This window comes from Equus asinus, chromosome 2 (genome assembly GCF_041296235.1).
Source record: "Equus asinus isolate D_3611 breed Donkey chromosome 2, EquAss-T2T_v2, whole genome shotgun sequence".
In the NCBI taxonomy this organism is placed as follows: Eukaryota; Metazoa; Chordata; class Mammalia; order Perissodactyla; family Equidae; genus Equus; species Equus asinus.
In genome coordinates, this window is record NC_091791.1 from 191720761 (window position 1) to 191740596 (window position 19836).

At 37.0% G+C, this 19836-nt stretch overlaps 1 protein-coding gene across 3 annotated transcripts in view; it reads left to right on the forward strand.

Annotated features, from left to right (window-relative positions):
• The window catches only part of KLHDC1 (kelch domain containing 1), a 49155-nt gene that overhangs the window by 14456 nt on the left and 14863 nt on the right, over positions 1-19836 (forward strand). For 2 of the 3 annotated variants that reach the window (XM_070504307.1, XM_044765594.2), the window contains 6 exons: positions 9262-9340; positions 10823-10906; positions 13965-14048; positions 14748-14806; positions 17574-17686; positions 19092-19164. In XM_070504307.1, the coding sequence (XP_070360408.1) occupies positions 9262-9340; positions 10823-10906; positions 13965-14048; positions 14748-14806; positions 17574-17686; positions 19092-19164 (492 nt within the window). The remainder of the gene's footprint in view (positions 1-9261; positions 9341-10822; positions 10907-13964; positions 14049-14747; positions 14807-17573; positions 17687-19091; positions 19165-19836) is intronic. The other variant, XM_044765595.2, reaches the window with a different exon arrangement.

The following is a 19836-nucleotide window of genomic DNA, read 5'->3' on the forward strand; positions in this document are numbered from 1 at the left end:
ATTCCATTGATCTTCTGTCTGTTCATGTACAAATACTTCACTGTTTCACATACTGAAGTTTTGTAGAACATTCTTATAGGACTAGCACAAATCATAAGTGTGTAACTTAAATAATTATCACAGACTGAGCTCGCTTATGTAACCACCACCCAAGTAAAGAAATAGAACATCATCACCCCTCTAGAAACCCTCATTATGTCCACTCCTAGTCTCTATGCCCAGCCTCCTTCCTAAAGGACCCTTATCCTGACTTCTAGCACCCAAAATTAGTTCTTCAGAATCCTATAGAATTTATTCTGTTGTGTTTGGCTTCTTTTACTCAAATTATATTTTTTAGAGTCATCTGTATTGTGTGTACCTATAGTTTGTTTTCTGTATGTTATTGTATTAAATGAAATACTGTAATATATTTATTCTACTATTGACAGACATTTGGGTCATTTCCACTTTCTGACTCTTGGAATAATACAGCTATGAACAATAGTTTATGTATTTTGACACAGATGGATAAACATTTCTGTTGGGTATATATCTTTTCATTCTCTCAATGGTATAATCTGATGAACCAAAGATTTTAATTTTAATTTTATTATTATTTTTTAAAGATTTTATTTTTCCTTTTTCTCCCCAAAGCCCCCTGGTACATAGTTGTATATTTTTAGTTGTGGGTCCTTCTAGTTGTGGCATGTGGGATGCCGTCTCAGCATGGCCTGATGAGCAGTGCCATGTCCACACCCAGGATCTGAACCAGCGAAACCCTGGGCCGCAGAAGCAGAGCGTGCAAACTTAACCACTTGGCCACGGGCCCGGCCCCCAGATCTTAATTTTAATATAGTCTGATTTGCCAATCTTTTCCTTATGGTTAGTGCTTTTGTGTCCTAGAAACTTTTCATTCCCCAAGGTCATGAAGATATTCCTCTGAGTTATCTTTTAAAAGCTGTGTTGTTTTCCCTTTGGCGTTCAGATCCACAAGCTGCCCGGAGGTGATTTGTGTGTGGTTTGAGTTAGGGGTCAGGTTTCCTTTGGATACCGGTTGATCCAGCAGCAGTGATTGACAAGATCATACTTTCTCCATTGCTCTGCCACTTTTCCGTAAACTAAGTGTCCGTAAATGGATGGGTCTGTTTCTGAAGTCTCTTCTCTATTCTGTTGAACAATTTGTGTGTCCTTGTACCAGTACCATGTTGTCTTAAGTTCTGTACTTTTTTTTTTTTTCACATGAAGACTGTCATCCATATTTATTTATATTTGGGTAGAAACAGTGTCTTAATGCATTGTATTGATGTTTTCTATGAAAGCAGCTATAAATCATTATAACTCAATACTATAATTGATATTTATTTTAGCATATCTCCCAAGTATAGGTGAAAAAAAGTCCAAATATTTGTATAATTAAGAAAATGATGCCTATTTGTTAATGTAGGAGATTATAAACACAATTGCTTTATGATCTAAGTTACTTGTCTTTCTACCTTTGTTTTCTTTTCTGTGGTATTGAGGATGATTCAACAGTTGAGACAGAACATTGACATTGTGGAAAGATCCAAAGATCTTTGAGATTCTCCAAATCTACAAAAAATACTCCACCATCTAATGTCTTCCATAATATGTTGCAAAACATAATGGAAATGAAGTACCCAGTTTAGACCTTAATGATTAAATAAATATAAAATTAAATGCATGTATAATAAGTATTTCAAATAAATTTAGACTGGAGTACTTCCCAAAACATTTTCATGAATCTCTTGTCTCTATAATAGTGCATGTGGTCCATTGGTTCATAGATCCAAGCATTGCAGCATTCAACATTTTACTCTTTATCTAAAGCTGTTTTTTGGCTAAGAAGAACACTGTCTTAGATTTCTTCTCTGCCATAACAGTTGCCTTTCTTCTTTATTTTTTTTTCCAATTTTTTTTATTGAGTTCATAATAGTTTACATCAATATGAGATTTCACTTGTATATTATTTCTTGACTGTCAGCACAAGTGCTCCCCTTCGCCCCCTGTGCCCACCCTCCACCTCCCTTCCCCTGGTAACCACTGAACTGTTTTCTTTGTCCATGTACTTGTTTATATTCCACATATGAGTGAAATCATCTTGTGTTTGTCTTTCTCAGACTGGCTTATTTTGCTTAGCATAATTCCCTCTAGGTCCTTCCACGTTATTGTAAATGGGATGAATTTGTCTTTTTTTCTGGCTGAGTAGTATTCCATTGTATATATATACCACATCTTCTTTATCCAGTCATCGATCGATGGGCACTTGGGTTGCTTCCGTGTCTTGGCTATTGTGAATAGTGCTGCGACAAACATAGGGGTACGTATGTTACTTTGGATTGTTGATTTCAGATTGTTTGGGTAGATACCCAGTATTGGGATGGCTGGGTCATAGGGCATTTCTATTTTTAGTTTTTTGAGGAATCTCCATACTGTTTTCCATAGTGGCTGTACCAGTTTGCATTCCTACCAGCAGTGTGTGAGGGTTCCCTTCTCTCCACACCCTCTCCAACATTCGTTATTTTTAGTCTTAGTGATGATAGCCATTTTAACAGGTGTAAAGTGATATCTTAGTGTAGTTTTGATTTGCATTTCCCTCATGATTAGTGATGTTGAACATCTTTTCATGTGTTTATTGGCCATCTGTATATCTTCTTTGGAAAAATGTCTGTTCATCTCCTCTGCTCGCTTTTTGATCAAGTTGTTTGCTTTCTTATTGTTCAGTTGTGTAAGTTCCTTATATATTATGGAGATTAAGCCCTTGTCAGATATATGATTTGCAAATATTTTCTCCCAATTGGTGGGTTGTCTCTTTGTTTTGATTGTAGTTTCTTTTGCCTTGCAGAAGCTCTTTAGTCTGATGAATTCCCACTTGTTTATTTTTTCTTTTGTTTCCCTTAATTTCTATACTTTTATAACAAGGCTTGAGAGCCAGTAAACTTACTCTATTTGTTCCCAGTCTGTTCTCCTACAAATATGTCTTGGCTCTTTTAGGCCTTTGCATTTCCATATAAATTTTGAATTAGCTTGTTAATTTCCAAAAAGCCTACTGGAATGTTAATTGGAATGGCATTGAATCTAGAGTTCAAGTTGAGGAGAAGTAACTTCAAGTCCATGTGAGACTTCAAGCCCGTGAACACCGTATCCCTCTATATCCCTCTATTTATTTAGACCTCTATTTATTTAGTGTGACAAAATGTTCCGGGCTTATCTTGGATATTTCCTATCCTAGACCAGTAATCAGCCATTTCTCCAAGGAATTCTGACTCTGCAGAGGGCCAAGTGGTATTTAGGGACTTCAGTCTCAGAGCAATGCCAGGTGGGCCATTGCTATTGGGTGAGTTATTATTTCTACATTTTTTCAGCAGCTAGAGACAGGAAATACAAAATTTTAAAGATAAAACACAACTTGCGTTCATAAGATGGTTCCATTCCACGCTCAGAACCACTGAGCTTTGAACCCACCTCACCGATCCTACCTTCGCATGTCCTTTGTCCTGTGTTGAAAATCACCAACATAATGACTCATTTGCTTTATCTCATAATTCACACAACAATACCAATTACACCACCCAGAATATGCTAACTAAAAACAGTTGCAATATTTGCTACAGATCCTTTATTTTTAGGTTTTGTGCCATCAGAGATGTACAGTCATACCTAGTGTTCTGTGGCCACTTTACAAAGTTCTCTTCTGGGTGATTATGCTGCCCCCTTGATACATAGATTCATTTGTTTATTTTACTTTTTATTTAGGATTTGTGGGTTTTTTTTTTTTTTTGAGGGAGGTTAGCCCTGAGCTGACATCTACCACCAAGCCTCCTCTTTTTGCTGAGGAAGAGTGGCCCCGAGCTAACATCTGTGCCCATCTTCCTCTACTTTCTATGTGGGACGCCACCACAGCGTGGCTTGATATTCGGTGTGGCTGTGCCCGGAATCTGAACTGGCGAACCCCAGGCTGCCAATGAAGAGTGTGTGAACCTAAGTGCTGTGCCCGGGATCTGAACTGGCGAACCCCAGGCTGCCAATGAAGAGTGTGGGAACCTAAGTGCTATGCCACTGGGTTGGCCACTAGGATTTGTTTTTTGTTTTTTTTTAATTTTAATTTGGCTTTGTAATCATACAGTATTTTACATTGTTCCAAAGTCAAAAATTCAAGTTTTGATTTTGTACATTAGATTTTTTTACTTAATTTGAAACCTATTTATATATACTATGAGGTAGCTTCAACTATATATTTTCTCCAGCTCAATTATTAATTGTTCTATCATTATTTATTGAATTGTTCAATTTTTCCAAGTGATTTGAAATAGCACATTAACATACATGTAATTTCTATGTATATATATGAGGAGGGCATGTTATTCTGTTCCTACCTTTTGAAACATGGAGGTTTATGAGCAATGAATATTGATTTTTATTAAATAACTTTCCTCTCTTTTGAGGTGATCAGAATTTTTTTCCTAATTTAAATATTGATGTGATATCTTTTCTAACAGGATATATTTGTATTTCAGATATGAATCTTATGTGGTTGTAACAAGTATTTCAACATACTGTTCACTTCTATTTGCAGAAATACATAGAATTTTTTAAGGGAAGTAATTGGTGACTTTGTCAATTTGTTTCTTGGTTAGGCCTTAACTTTTTTGTCCTATCCATTTGGAGTCCGTTTGGAAGCATTATAGGAGCTTAGAATAGAACTGAATTGTCCCTCTGAGCTTTGGTGGGCTTGCATAAACGGAGCATTTCTGTGAGCGTTTAGGGACAATGAATAAGTTCCTAAGCCAGGAGGCTGTTCGCCTTTTGTTTTTCCAGGACGTAATCTACCCCAGCCCTACAAAGTGCTTTTGGACCTTTGAAGTCTTCCTTGTTCCTGTAAACAGGACACTGTAACAGGGGTTGCCCCAGGCAGGGAACTGAGTGACTGAGAGTAGGAGGGAGACTTACGTTACTATACTTTTTTTTTTTTAAAAGATTTTATTTTTTTCCTTTTTCTCCCCAAAGCCCCCCAGTACATAGTTGTATATTCTTCGTTGTGGGTCCTTCTAGTTGTGGCATGTGGGACGCTGCCTCAGCGTGGTTTGATGAGCAGTGCCATGTCTGCGCCCAGGATTCGAACCAACGAAACACTGGGCCGCCTGTAGCGGAGTGCGCGAACTTAACCACTCGGCCACGGGGCCAGCCCCACTTTACTATACCTTTTAAGAAAAAGGTGTGGTAAAATACATATAATATGAAATTTGCCATTTTAACTATATTTAAGTGTACAGTTCAGTGCCATTAATTACATCCACAATGTTGTGCAACCATCACCACTATCTAGTTCCAAAACTTTTTTATCACTCCAAACAGAAACTGTATACCCACCTCCTTCTCCCCAGCTCTTGGTGTCCTGCAATCTACTTTCTGTCAACATGAATTTGCCTATTATAGGTATTTCATATAAGTGGAATCATACAGTATTTGTTCTTTGGTGTCTGGCTTATTTCACTTAACAAAATGTTTTCGAGGTCCATCCGTGTTGCAGTCTGTATCAGAACTTCATTACTTTTTAAGGCTGAATAATATTCCGTTGTATGTATATACTGCATTTTGTTTATTCATTCATCTGTTGATGAACTTTTGGGTTGTTTCCACCTTTTGGCTATTGTGAATAATGCTGCTATGAACATTGGCTTACAAGTCTTGTTTGAGTCCCCGTTTTCAATTCTTTTGGGTGTATACCTAAGAGTAGACTTGCAGGGTCATATGGTAATTCCATGTTTAACTTTTTGAGGAAGCACAAAACTGTTTTCCACAGTGACTATGCCATTTTATATTCCCACTGGCAATGTACAAAGGTTCCAGTTTTTCCACATCCTTGCCAACACTTGCTATTTTCTGGTTTTTTTTTTTTTTTAGTTTTTTAAATAATAATCACCCTAGTGGCTGTAAAGTGGTATTCACTGTGGTGTTCATTTGTATTCCCCCAGTGACTTATGATGTTGACCTTTTTTCATGTGCTTATTGTCCATTTGTATATCTTCTTCAGAGAAATGTCTATTAAAGTCCTTTGCCCATTTAAAAAATTTGGTTGTCTTTTTGTTGTTGAGTTATAGGAATTCTTTACATATTCTAGATTTTAAACCCTTATCAGATACATGTAGTTTTCTTTTGTTGTAGTGTCTTTTTCTGACTGGCCTTGTACAATGAGTTAGGAAGTGTTCCCTCCTCTTCAATTTTGGAAGAATTTGAGAGGGATTGGTATTAATTCTTCTTTAAATGTTTGGTAAAATTCACCCTGAAGCCATCTGGACCTGGGCTTTTCTTTGTTGGGAGGTTTTTGAATACCAGTTCAATCTCTTTACTTGTTATAAGGTTACTCAGATTTTCTGTTTCTTCACAAGCAGTTTTTGGGAGTGTGTGTCTTTCCAGGAATTTTTCTTTCTTTCTTTCTTTTTTTTTTGAGGAAGATTAGCCCTGAGCTAACTACCGCCAGTGCTCCTCTTTTTTTTCTGAGGAATCCTGGCCCTGAGCTAACATCCGTGCCCATCTTCCTCTACTTTCTATGTGGGATGCCTACCACATCATGGCTTGACAAGTGGTGCCATGTCCACACCTGGGATCCAAACCGACAAACCCTGGGCCGCTGAGAAGCCGAACATGTGAACTTAACTGCTGCGCCACCCGGCCGGCCCCTCCAGGAATTTTTCTATTTCCTCCAGTTTATCCAATTTGTTGGCATACAGTTTTTCCTAGTATTCTCCTGTAATCCTCTTTTTTTCTGTAATGTTGAAAGTAATGTCCTCTCTGTCAATTCTGATTTTAATAATTTCAGTCTTCTCTCCTTTTTTCTTAGTCAATCTATGTAAAGATTTATTTTCTTGATATTTTCAAAGAACCGACTTTTGGTTTTGTTGTTTTTCTCTTCACTATTTTGCTTATTTCCCCTTTAATTTTTGTTATTTCTTTCCCTTTATCTATGGGTTTAGTTTGCTCTTCTCTTTCTAGTCCTTAATGTGTGCAGTGCTATTATTGACTTGAGATCTTCCTTTTTAAAAAAAATTTCTAGGCATTTACAGCTATAAATTTCCCTCTGAGAACCGCCTTCACTGCATCCCATAGTGTTGTTTTATTGTGTTTTCATTTTCACTCATTTCAAGGTAATTTCTAATTTCCCCTTGTGACTTCTTTTTCTTTTTTTGAGGAAGATTAGCCCTGAGCTAACTACTGCCATCCCTCCTCTTTATGCTGAGGAAGACTGGCCCTGAGCTAACATCCGTGCCCATCTTCCTCTACTTTTTATGTGGGATGCCTACCACAGCGTGGCTTTCTTGCCAAGTAGTGCCATGTCCACACCCAGGATCCGAACCAGCAAACCCTGGGCTGCCAAGAAGCAGAACGTGTGAACTTAACCGCTGTGCCACTGGGCTGGCCCCGTGACTTCTTTTTTGACCCTTTGAATTGACAGGTTTTTTTTTTTTTTGCTTTTTCTTTCAGCACTTTAAAGATTTAATTACGTTGCCTTTTGGCCTCCATTTTTTCTGGTGAGAAATTCACTCTTATTTGTATTTTTCTTCCCCTTTATATAGTATGTCCGCTTTCTCTGGCTTTTCTTTATCTGTTCTTTATTTTTGCTCTTCATTGATTAGATTAAAATGTGCCTGCATGTAGTTTCCTTTGTATTTATCCTGCTTGGAGTGCGCTGAGTTTCTGGGACCGGTGGGTTTATATCTTTCATCAGTTTTAGGAAGTTCCTAGTAATTATCAAATATTTCTTCTACACATTTATCTGTCTCTTCTCCTTCTGGGGCTCTTCATTTGCACTTTAGACCATTTGATATTGTTCCACTTGGCTTGGGCTCCCTGTTTTTTCCCCCTACTCTTTTCTTCTCTTTGCTTTAATTTAGGTACTTTTTATTGACCTGTTACCTCTCTTCAAGTTCACTGATCTTTTCCATTGCTGTGTCCAGTTTGCTGTTAAGCCTCTCTAATGAATTATTTATTTCTGACATCTTATTTTCCATTTTTAGCATTTCCATTTAGTTCTTTTTCACGGTTCCATGTCTCCGCTGAAATTACCCAGTTCTTCCTGCATGTTGTCCACCTGTTACAAACTAGGTCTGTTAGCATTTTGAATCATAGTTATTTTAAAGGCCATATCTGATCTTTCCAATGTCTGAACCATCTTGGGGTCAGTTTATATTCACTCTTCTCTCGATCATGGGTCACTTTTCTTGCCAATCATGTGTCTTGTAATTTTTTCATCGTATGCTGGACATTCCGTATGAAAGAATGGTAACGACTGGAATAAACGGTATTTATCTTCAGGAGAGACATACCCTTTCTTCTTGCCTCAGGCAGCTAGAGTAGGAGCTGCCTCAGTCCCATTTGTTGTGGATCTGTGTTTGAACTTTGTTGCAGCTGTAGTTTGATTCAGTTTTACCGCTGGCTTCAAATGCTTTGAGGCAGGATCCAGTCTTTCCTTTGCTAGAACCCATGTGTGAGCACTAGAGATTGTCTAGAGATTGGCAGCTGTGCTTCACAGCTGAGCTCCCACCTCCCAGAACTGTGGGAGATCTCTCCTGTTTTAGAGCCTAGTTGCTAGGTCTGTGGGTCACTAGGGAGTTCTCTTTGCTCTGCAGTCCCACTTTATGCTTTCTGCACCTTGGGAGATCTCTTTCAGCCTCGCTTCTCCTCCCTGAGCCTTTTGAGGGCAGCTGCCTTGTGTACTCTTATGGCTTGGCATGCCTCTGAGGTGTTTCCTCAGATCTCATGCCCTGACCTCAGACTTTAGTAATTGAAAGCTCAGATTCCCTCCAGGAGGTTTGCTCGGCTCTCCTTGGCTTCCAGCTGTTGGTAACTGACCCTGAGTGTTCCCTGAAGACTGTGAAAGAGTTGTTGAGTGGGTTCAAACTCCCTCTGGGGCTGGGTTTCTTAAGGTTCTAATTTGCCATGCCAGCCTACCTGTATCTGTTAAAATTTGAAGTGGTTTCTTTTACAAACCCTACCTGTGCTAGATGCCTCCTCCTCCTGCTGTCCAATGTGAGGAATGCAAGCAACCATGGTCTCTTCTCTCCCACTTAGAGCTCATCACTTTCTGGAATTAGTCCATTCAGGCCTCTTTCTTCCTTTAGCTCTTGGATTTCTTTTTAAATTATGCTTTTGTAGTTTCTCTGGCTTGTTCAGGTTGTTAGGCTGAGAGAAATGATCTCTTTCAGCTTTCTGTGGACAAACTGGAAGTAGAACTCTAAGGTGTGTTCTTTTGTGTTTGTTTTTCAGGTTAATATATTTTGGTGGCTATGGGTGTAGGAGACACAGTGAACTCCAGGACTGTTTTGATGTTCATGATGCGTCTTGGGTAAGAGAGTCATCACTGTTTACATGTTCCTCTAATTTAGTATTGCCTTACAGTCTTTAGAAATAATGAGCCCACTCTTTCTCATTTTAATTTGCCATAATTGGCACAATGAAAAAAATGTGTTTTCTGTCATTTGGATTTGGTTGGAGGAGGTTCTCTTGCCTTATGATGTTAGACTTCATGGCTACTGGCAGAGCAATTTCTCTTATGTCGTTAATCACTTACAGCTGCTTCTCTTAGACAAGTAGAGGCTTTGGTGCAACTTGGAAAAACTTTGTTCATAGGTAACCACACGGCCCTTGCTGACATACGCCTTCTTTTAGGTCCATCCACCCGAACTATTCATAGCTCAGACTGGCCTCTCTAAGAGTGAGGAAGTTGGTAGTGATATTACTTCCCTACTTACTATTACTGGTAAGAGAATAAACTATTATTAAAGAAAGAAGTCATGACTTATAAAAATGAAATCTTTTAAAAGATAATTTTAAAAACCATTTATCCCACCACCAAGGTGCACAGTAACTCTTCAGTTTTACCTTCTACCAAAATATCTAATTATGTCTGTTGTTAATGTAATGTATGTGTAGATTTCATGTATATCTCTTTGTATGTGGGTCTTTAAAAAATTCTTCATGTTTCTACATGGTTTTTGAGTTTTTAAATGAAATAACTTTAAAGCTTTTCTACCTACAGTATTACTGATAATTTTCAGAAACATAGCTTCCCGTTACTTATATCTAATTACTTTTACTCATCGGTGAAATCTCTCATATTTTTCCTCCCCTAGTACAGTTAGGCTACTACTCATGTCCTGAAGTTCCTGGTACACAAGTAGACTTTTTTGTTTAGATTCTAAACTGAGTAAATTTTTTAGTTTATTCGACTTGTTTGACAAGTCCTGACAAGAATGCACGCTGTGTTTTGACATAGAACAGAAAGCTGGCACGGAGGGAAGCTAGAGCAGTGAGAGGGTTTCTGCGCTCCGGAAGATGCTCAGCACAGTGCAGCTGTGAATCTGTGCCTTGCCGACGGTTCTGTCTCTTAGAGAGAGTGAGTGTGTGTTTGACCTATACGAACAAATTGCTTGGTTAAGTAGAAGTGATTGGAACTTTTTGGAAAAAGGAACCATGGTCCCCTAAAGTTTCTAATAGCAAAAATTAGGAATTCTGACCATGTACTTTAGAAAAACAGATTTCAAAATGTAAATATTCTGTCCTCTGCAATTCTAAAAGAGACAGTCCTTTGAGAGAGTTGGAAGATTGTCAACAAGTAAAATTATGACTCACTGCAAGCAATGCCATGAGAAGAAACCTTGCCACACTGTGCGAGCCTTGTGTGTGCATTGGCTTTATGACTATGGTAACACTTGACTGTCTTTTTGTAAAGGTGTCTATTGTTTCACCAGTAGATATGCAATGAAACCATAACAATAATCTAAAAATTATAAAAGCTTTTAAATATTTAAGAAGTTCCCTTTTTTAGGAAGAGCAGATGTTCTGGGGATGGCATAATGATGTTCATGTATTTGACACAAAGACACAGAGTTGGTTTCAACCAGAAATTCAAGTAAGTATTGTGAAAAGTTACCTTTATATTCATATATTCACTGATACTTTTAAAATCTATTTTTTTACTAAGTTATTTGGACTTTAATAATTGAGTCTGTAACCACATACAAAGGGGTTCTCTTGAGTACTGTTACTAGTACTATTTTTTTCATCATGTATTTTTCTCCAGGTTAGCTAAGATTTTCTAGAAAAATCTAAAAAGGTGCCATCATCATTCTTTACCCACAAGTGTGATCCCCTGACTTAATGAAGGCTCTTTTAAAAAATTGTTTCATAACAAAGTCCATGATTTAAAAAAACCCATGTTTCATTAACCCTTGAAGTCAGAGCTATATGCAATTATAGCATGATAAAAATACATTATTAATATCTTTCATGTGCTAGGGAGCAAACACAAATTCAAATTAGTTTAAGCAATGATGAATTCCCACATGGCTGGAAAGCGTATTTTGGAATGGCTCATGCAGAGGAAGCCAGAGTGCAGGGGACCGGGGCCTTGGGACCCGGAGCAGGTTGCTCAGCACCATCACGATGCTTTCCCGCTCTCTTGCCGGCTGCTCTTCATGAGCCAGCTTCATTCTGTCTGCTGGAGACCGGCGGCTCATTTGTGGGGAGCATGGCCCTGGCTACACAGCAGTTCTTTCCATTGGTGCTATATTCTCTCAATGTCTGTATATTAATCAGAGAAAAGGACTCTGGCTCTGCTTGGGCATGTTCCCACTCTTTACATCAGTCCCTGATGCCGAGGGCATGATCGGCCAGGCCTGAGTCTCAGGCCTGTCAAGGGAGCAGGGGATTGTGATTGACAAGCTTACCAGAACTATGCAGAATGGAATGCGGAACAGGCCAAATACATGTGCATGACTAAGCCCCTTACAGTCCAGCTTCTCTTGGGGGAAGAGATCGGAGGCTTGATGCAAAACAGTCAGTGGTAGAGAACTGAACCTTCTCAGCATCCTCTTTTTGCAAGCAGTGAATTTCAGGTTTCCATGCTCTTCTGTTCTCTTCACCCCATTTCTAATTTTAGAACTGATCAGCTCTCAGTCTTTTATGCTTGTTAACTGAATTTTGCTTCAATCAGCATTTAAATTTTAAGATTTCTGTCTTCATTAATGAAGTAAAAGCATTTTATCTCTGTTAAAATAATTTCATGTTAGCAAGCACATGGAGAGAAATATTGTTGAGAGTGGATCTACTGAAACATCCTAGATCTCTTTTAGGCCTCTTGACCCTTATTTCTTGGAGAGTGAGCAAGGGTCTGGAGCCACCAAAGGCATGTTAGAATGTGCTCCTGGAGAAAAGGGAGTTGAGGGAGCTTGTCCTTGGTCTTTGGGCTTCTAGTCTTCCTCTGACTCCTCTCTCTCTCCTTGCTTTAATCAGTATCCTTCCCCTCCTCTGCTCCAGCAGAAGCACATGCCTTCTGCACGTTACATCTGCAGATGACGCTATTTTAGTTAGTGCTTAACATTATTTTCACTGTAATTTCCCTGATGATGTCTTCAAATAAATTCTTATATTGTTGATATGCTATCTGAAAGTTTTTCTGACCTCGTTGTAGCTGGAATCTGTTATTTTTATTTGAAATAAATAAATGTTATTTTAAAATTTTTCTTTAAAATGTTATTTTTTTGGAGACATTGTTAAATTACTTCATTATTCCCAAATATCTGCATCCAAAGGCAAGGCAACATGGTAGAGTGTAACAGTTGTTGGTGTTGAAGTTGAAAGAAATGGATTTGCGTTCTAATTGTGTCAGAGAAGAACTGTGTTCTTTAGATGAGCTGTGTACTGTGTCATCTGTACAGTGGAAAGGTCGACAGTGTCTTCCTCCGTGGGATTTTTACTGCTATAAGAGCAACACATGGTAATATGGATCTTTGAGTTATTTTCATAGCTAAGAAGCACTGTGCATTATTTACACAACTAGGCACACAGACGAATGCAAATACCATTTCTTTGATTTTATTTGGAATTATATGAACTCAGTTTATTCAGAAGCTTTGGTTGGTTATTAAATGTATTTGACAAATAAAAAAGGAGAAAGTCAATGTTTATTTCATAATAAATGTGTATATAGTAGAAGAATTTTTCTGAGATTTCGAATGAGGGGTGGGGTAATAATACAAATTTTGTTTTGCTGGAAGGGCTGGGAACCATAACTCAAATGTTTCTCTGTCATTTATTTAAGTGTTATGTGGGTGTATTCAGATATATAGGTAATATCTGAATTATTTCTTACCATGTTGACTTCAGCACCGTTATTCAAGTAAGCCTGAAAAGTCTAGGAATTTATAATATTGGATGTGGAACTTAAATTTCCCGTGCCCACATTCAGTAGCCAATGAGCTGAAAATGCTGGGTTCTCTGAGGACTTGGGGTGAAATACATACACAGAGGCACCTGCTGTGAACACGTAGAAATTAATGCAGACAATTCTCCCTTCAAATCTTATTCATTCCTGTACCCTTTACACTCTTTTTTCCCACCAATCCAAAACTTCTCTGAAGGAAAGATTTGCTATATTTATTCAAAATAAAGTATAGAGAAGTGTTGTCAGCTAATGAGAAGAGTTTTAGTAAGAGGTGAAGCACTGTTTAGCTTAAGCCAAAAATGAAATTCTTGTGGGAGTCAAAGCCCTAGCAGTGTTGGGGGACAGATTTCATGTTTTTAGAGTCCCTGAGACCATCACACTGTGTACTGCTCATGCATAATATTAACTCTGTGGCAGGGGGAGAAAGAGAATTTTTTTTAATTTGATTTTTAAATTCTTATATTTTAAGCTAAAATTTACATGAAATCTTATTTTGCTAAATAGCGTCAGGCATTTAAGAGAAATACTTGAAAAAGTAAAGATCCCAGTAAATAAATTCATTCTTGAAGAGTATTTGTCTATAATTATTACTAAATTATTTAGAATGAACTTCTGCATTAGGGTTTTTAACTGAATTACATAGGTAATGGTACCTCAGTGGGCAAGTATTTCTTCTGTTGAGCGTAGGAATGTGGCTCATCACAGATGTTTCAAGTCTGGGCTGTTTTCTGATGTTTCCTTGCAGGGTGGAGCTCCCCCACAGCCACGAGCCGCCCACACGTGTGCAGTTCTCGGAAATAAGGGCTACGTCTTTGGTGGACGTGTTTTGGTTAGTGTTTTTATTGGAAATGGTCTTTTTTTAAAAGATTTTATTTCTCCTTTTTCTCTCCAAAGCCCCATGGTACATAGTTGTGTATTTTTAGTTGTGGGTGCTTCTAGTTGTGGCATGTGGGACGCCGCCTCAGCATGGCTTGATGAGCGGTGCCGTGTCTGCGCCGCCCAGGATCCGAAGTGGGAAACCCTGGGCCACCAAAGCAGAGGGAGCGAACTTAACCCCTCGGCCACGGGGCCAGCCCTGGAAATGGTCTTTTTTATGTGTGATGTTTCTTATAAAAATTTATCCTCTGATTTGTGGAACAACTGAACATTTAGATAATCTAGAGATTAAAATGCTCTATAATAATAATTTTTATTTATCTTCTATTCCCCAAATAGACCATACATGAGTAATCATAGATGATTATAAATAATATTTTAATGAGGAGAGTCCTTTGCTTTAGTGTATTATCAGAAAAGTTTAATTTTTTACTGCCTAAATCCTGTTAGTTTAAACTCATTTCTTCCTTTCTCCCTTGACATGTTCATTTGCTATGTTAATTTTATTAATGCTTATTATTGTTTCCCATTATATAAACTTCTGATGTTAAGTAAAATAGAGTCTATTTTTAATCTGCACTTATTTTAAAACCAAAATTTTCGCCCTTGAAAGATGTAAAACACTGACCAACTTAACACGCTTTTATTTTAGCAAACTAGGATGAATGATTTGCACTATCTCAACTTAGACACCTGGACTTGGTCTGGAAGGTAAGTTTGAAATTTAAGTCTGTTTTAATCTATAGGCATTGCTGTGTGTGTGTGTGTGTGTGTGTGTGTGTACCCCATAATCCAAATTTGGGTCTCTAAAACTGAACTGGTAATTTTTCCCTTCAGATTATATGTCCAAGCAAGGAATATGTATATATTTAAATATAGAGTTTTTCTTTAACCAAACTATATAAAACATGAGAATACTAGCAGTTGAGAACAGATTACGTAAAAGTACCGGTTTTGTGCTATGTATTCTCAATGACTGGTCAGTAGAATAAATGAAGACATAGTTTCACAGATCATCACAGGTAAACAGATAATGGAGTAGGTAAAAAGTCAGATTTTATTCATGGCTTATATATTAGCAATAGAGTAAATATATTTAGCTATCAATTCAATTGCTCGTGTAATGAGATGAAGTCAGAGCTATATATTATTCCAAAGTATAAATACTACTAAAAATAAAACCATGAAAGTGCCAAGAAGAAAATATGGCAGATTATCTTGAAAATCTTGGCATGGAGAAAGCTTTTCTAAAGATGATATAAACCCAAAATTCATAAATGAGAAGACTGATTGATAAGACCACTTAAGAATTAAATATTTCTGTAGAGAAAAATATACCACAAAAAGTTAAGAGGTGAATTGGAAAATGGAAACAAAAAACAAACCAGAAGTAATATTTACAGTATTTCTAACAGAGAGGACTAAGATCCGCAAGAACTAAGATAATCAGTAAGAAAAAGACGAATAACCCAATAGGAAAGTGGATGAAGAACATGAATGAGCCACTCTGAGAAGAAATGCAAATAGGCAAAAATTATTTTAAAAAAGATGTCCAACTTCATAGATTATTAACGAAATGGAAATAAAAATAATAGTTTTTGCTTATCAGATAAAAATAATTAAAAATGACCTGTCTGGGGCTATCCTGTGGCCTAGTGGTTAAGTTCCACGCACTCTGCTCTGGCGGCCTGGGGTCAGTTCCCAGGCACCGACCTACACCACTCATCAGCGGCCATGCTATGGCGGCAACCACATACAAAGTAGAGGAGGATTGGCACAGATGTTAGCTCAGGGCAAATCTTCCTCACCAGAAATAAAAATAAAAAAAAATTAAAAAAAGACCAGTATGTGCTAGGTTGCAACAACACAATTAGGAGGAGTATAAATTGGTACAATTTTTATGGAAGGTATTTTGACAATATGTTTGAGATGTAAACTGGAATTTCTATTTTGATCTAGAATTTCTCCAAAGACAATAATTGGACAAGTGTATGTCTGTGTGTGGGCATGTACGTATGTATGTATGTGTGCACACACAAAGGTGTTTATTGCAACATTATTTATGAAAGCAAAAACTTGAGATCAGTCCTCATGCCTACAAGTGGGGATTGTTTAAATCGTGGTACATTTGCCCAAAGGGAAGCCATGCTTCCATTACCACAGGAAACTATACTTCATGGAGATATTCTACAACATACTAGTTGAATGGAAAAAAGTTATAGAATAGAATATATGATCTCATTTATATATTTTTAATAAATATGTTTATATGTGCATTAAAGTCTGGAAAGATATATAGCAAACTACTATTATTTCTTATTGCTGGAAGACAGGATGATAGAACACTCTTTTGTTTGCTGAGGAAGAATAGCCCTGAGCTAAGATCTGTTGCAAATCTTGCTCTTTCTGCTTGAGGCACATTGTCCCCAAGCTAACATCTGTGCCAATCTTCCTCGCCACTGAAGCGGAGCGTGCCGAACTTAACCACTATGCCATGGGGCCCGCCCCTAGAACTCTCTTTTTAAAAAAAATTTTTTTTGGTTGTTGAATGTTTCGTAACCAAAATGTTTCTTTTCTTTTTTCCCCAAGTGTTTCTTATAGTCAACAAAAAAATAAAAATATTTCCAGTTTGGAAAAAATAAATTACATCTTCTACAAATGGCCCATGTTGTTCTAGAGCATTCCAGAATGTTGGAGAATGGTGTCTTCTCACCTGCTAAATAGCCTAAGTTTTGTGCTTCTAACTTGTGCTTATGTTTTTTTCTTTTTTTTACTTTTTTAAGAATATGATAGTATTTGTTTGAAATCTTTAGGGGTTTATCCTGGATCTAGAATGGCTTACATGCTCTTATTTTGAAGTTAGAGTAGCTAGCATTTTCAGGTGAAGATGATGCTTTGGGAAATTCTACAACAAATAAACCGAAGTAAAAACAATAACAAAATCCCATAATAACTATGAAGAAATCAGCTGAAAACACAAAATTAGACATGAAACTACAGTAAAAATGTATAGACATGAAAACAATTGTGTTGAAAAACTGAGGAAGTTATATTGATTAACCAAGAAGAAGGATGTTGAGTGTGCATTGTGAATGAACTGAGAATTGACTTTTTAATTTTCATCCTGTATTCTGTGACCATTTGGCATAGACACTAAGTGGAAAGATTGTTTAAATTCATCTAAGAATTGAAGAATGTTTTAAAGGTATCATGTAGGTGGGATTAGTAAAATCAACTTTTTTTTTTTTTAAGTAGTGAGGTCAGTTTTTTTCTTTAAGATCTGAGATGATCAAAAACCTTTTAGTGGGGTCAGCCTGGTGGTGCAGCAGTTAAGTGCGCACATTTCAATTTGGCGGCCTGTGGTTTGGTGGCAGATATTAGCTCAGGGCTAATCTTCCTCAAAAACAAAAACAAAAACAAAAAACTTTTAGTTTGACTAACAGAGTCCCTAGATTTTTATCTTTTTCCCTTGCCACAGGATTCCTGTTACTGGAGAAAATCCCAAACACCGCTCATGGCATACTTTAACGCCAATAGCTGATGATAAGCTCTTCCTATTTGGTGGACTAAGTGCAGACAATATTCCATTAAGTAAGTCAATTGAAGTTCAGCCTACAGTTATTTCTCACTCTTTTCTCTTACTTTTCTTTGATACTTAAGGTGTCTTCCTTTTTTGCTGATTTACCTTCATCCCCAGCTATACACTTGCATTAAGAATTAGAAGACCCCTTTGCTTTGTCCCCGTGGTTCTCCATGTTCTCCTGTTCCCTGGGTATAGAGAAAAGGAAGGGCGGGTAAACCTGGGTGAATTAAAGCCCCTTCAACTATAGTGTTGTCCTCCTTCTGTGTCCTCCTGGTTTTTGATCCAGATGCTTATACCGTAGGCTGGAATGAGAAAAGAGCAGCCTTTCCCAGGAGGCTCTGGAATAGAAGGTTGGAAGGCCAACTGCTTCTCTTTTTGTTCCAGAACTATAAAGTAAAATCCTGAGTTAGAAGTTTTTTACCTCCTGTCACTGCTAATCCCAACCGCTGTGGGTTTTGTAGTGCAGTTTTTCTTTCAGCGGTAAACTTGTGTCCTCAGGATAGACAAATGACTGAGAATATCCACTTCTTAGTTTGACGTGTTAGATGTTTCGTGTTTTCTTAACTCAGAAGTTTTCTATGGCTAGAGATGTTTTCATTAAGAAACATTATAAGCCATTAAAACCATTGATATGATTTTATATAGGATCTTGAAACAGCTATTTTTCAACAAAAATTTATTGAGCATCAACTGTGCATCTGGCAGTGTGCTGGCCAACAAGCTCCAGGGCCGGTTGGAGAAGCAGCAGTTCCTCACAGGGCATATGAGTTACTGTGGATTATTATGCCTCTTCATTTTGTGGGGAGTTTTAATTAAAAGAGATTTGGAATCTAATAAAAATCTAACATCTGTTTGTTTCCCTAGGGGTTGTTTAATATCATGTCTTCATGTGCTCTGATGTTTTAAATTCCTACTTGCTGTTTTTGGTCACTGACCTGTGGAGAACTCAATGTCCTAACTCTTACTCCAGTCAGTTTCCTCCCTTACACGTTTAGCTTAAGATATGGCCATATGGATATTGATGATACCAGGAAATTATTTTTGGTTTTGTCAACTATGATAATGGTGTTGTGGTTATGTAAAAACTGTCCATTTTGTTTTAGTGATGCTTACTGGAGTATATGTGGGGAAAATGATAGGAGATCTGGGATTTGCTTTAGAATAATTCAGCAACAAGAATAACAAAAAAAGATGAATCGAGCACGTGTGGCAAACTTGACAGTCGTTGATCTGGGATACGTGAGGGCTCATTGTCACATCCACTCTACGTTTGTAGATGTCTGAAATTTTTTATGATAAAATATGCACACACACCAAGGATAGTCATATAAATGTAGCATGATAAATTTGGAAAAAATTAAAATTTTCTCCAAAAGACCTGATCTTAACTTCTGAACTGTCATAACATTGCAGGTGATGGTTGGATTCATAATGTCATAACAAATTGTTGGAAACAACTCACGCATTTACCTAAAACAAGACCCAGGTAAGTCTAGAAGCGGACAAATAGTAAAATAGTTAAGAATTTTTTAAATATTAAAGTATAGCTCTAAATTTATAGTGTTTGCCATTAAAATCATAAATCATCAAAGATATCTTTCAAAAAGGCTTGATGTTACCTAAGTAATTTAATTATCATTTTAATTATATCTGATTATTAGAAATGATCTATTCTGTTTCCACCCACTTTGCATATTTGAAAATATTATTCTTTTAGCTTAATGTATAATCTTGCCTGATAGGTATAAAAAGGCTAAGAATTTGAAAGTGTTATGTAATAATATTTTTAGTAAGTAGATAAGAATGGACTTGGCTTTAGTAGTTATTTGTTTTGGGAAGAGGTTTAGAGCAATTTAATGAGGAAATTGCTTTCGTGTTGATCAAATAGATAATAGATGATTATTTTTCTTTATTAACTGTATGATGTATTCATTAATGTGAATTTTTTGAAAAAGAAAACGTGTTAGTTATTTGTGGTACAGTATAGAGTTAAAATTGTAGAAACAATATACTATTATTAGACTACAAAGAAAACCATATTAGTATTGTAATTCTTATTTTTTTCTTATTTGATTGAGTAGTATAATAAAGATATATTCATAGGAAATTCAAATTCACATTATAATCATTATAGCCAGTAATAGATGTTCTTTTTCAT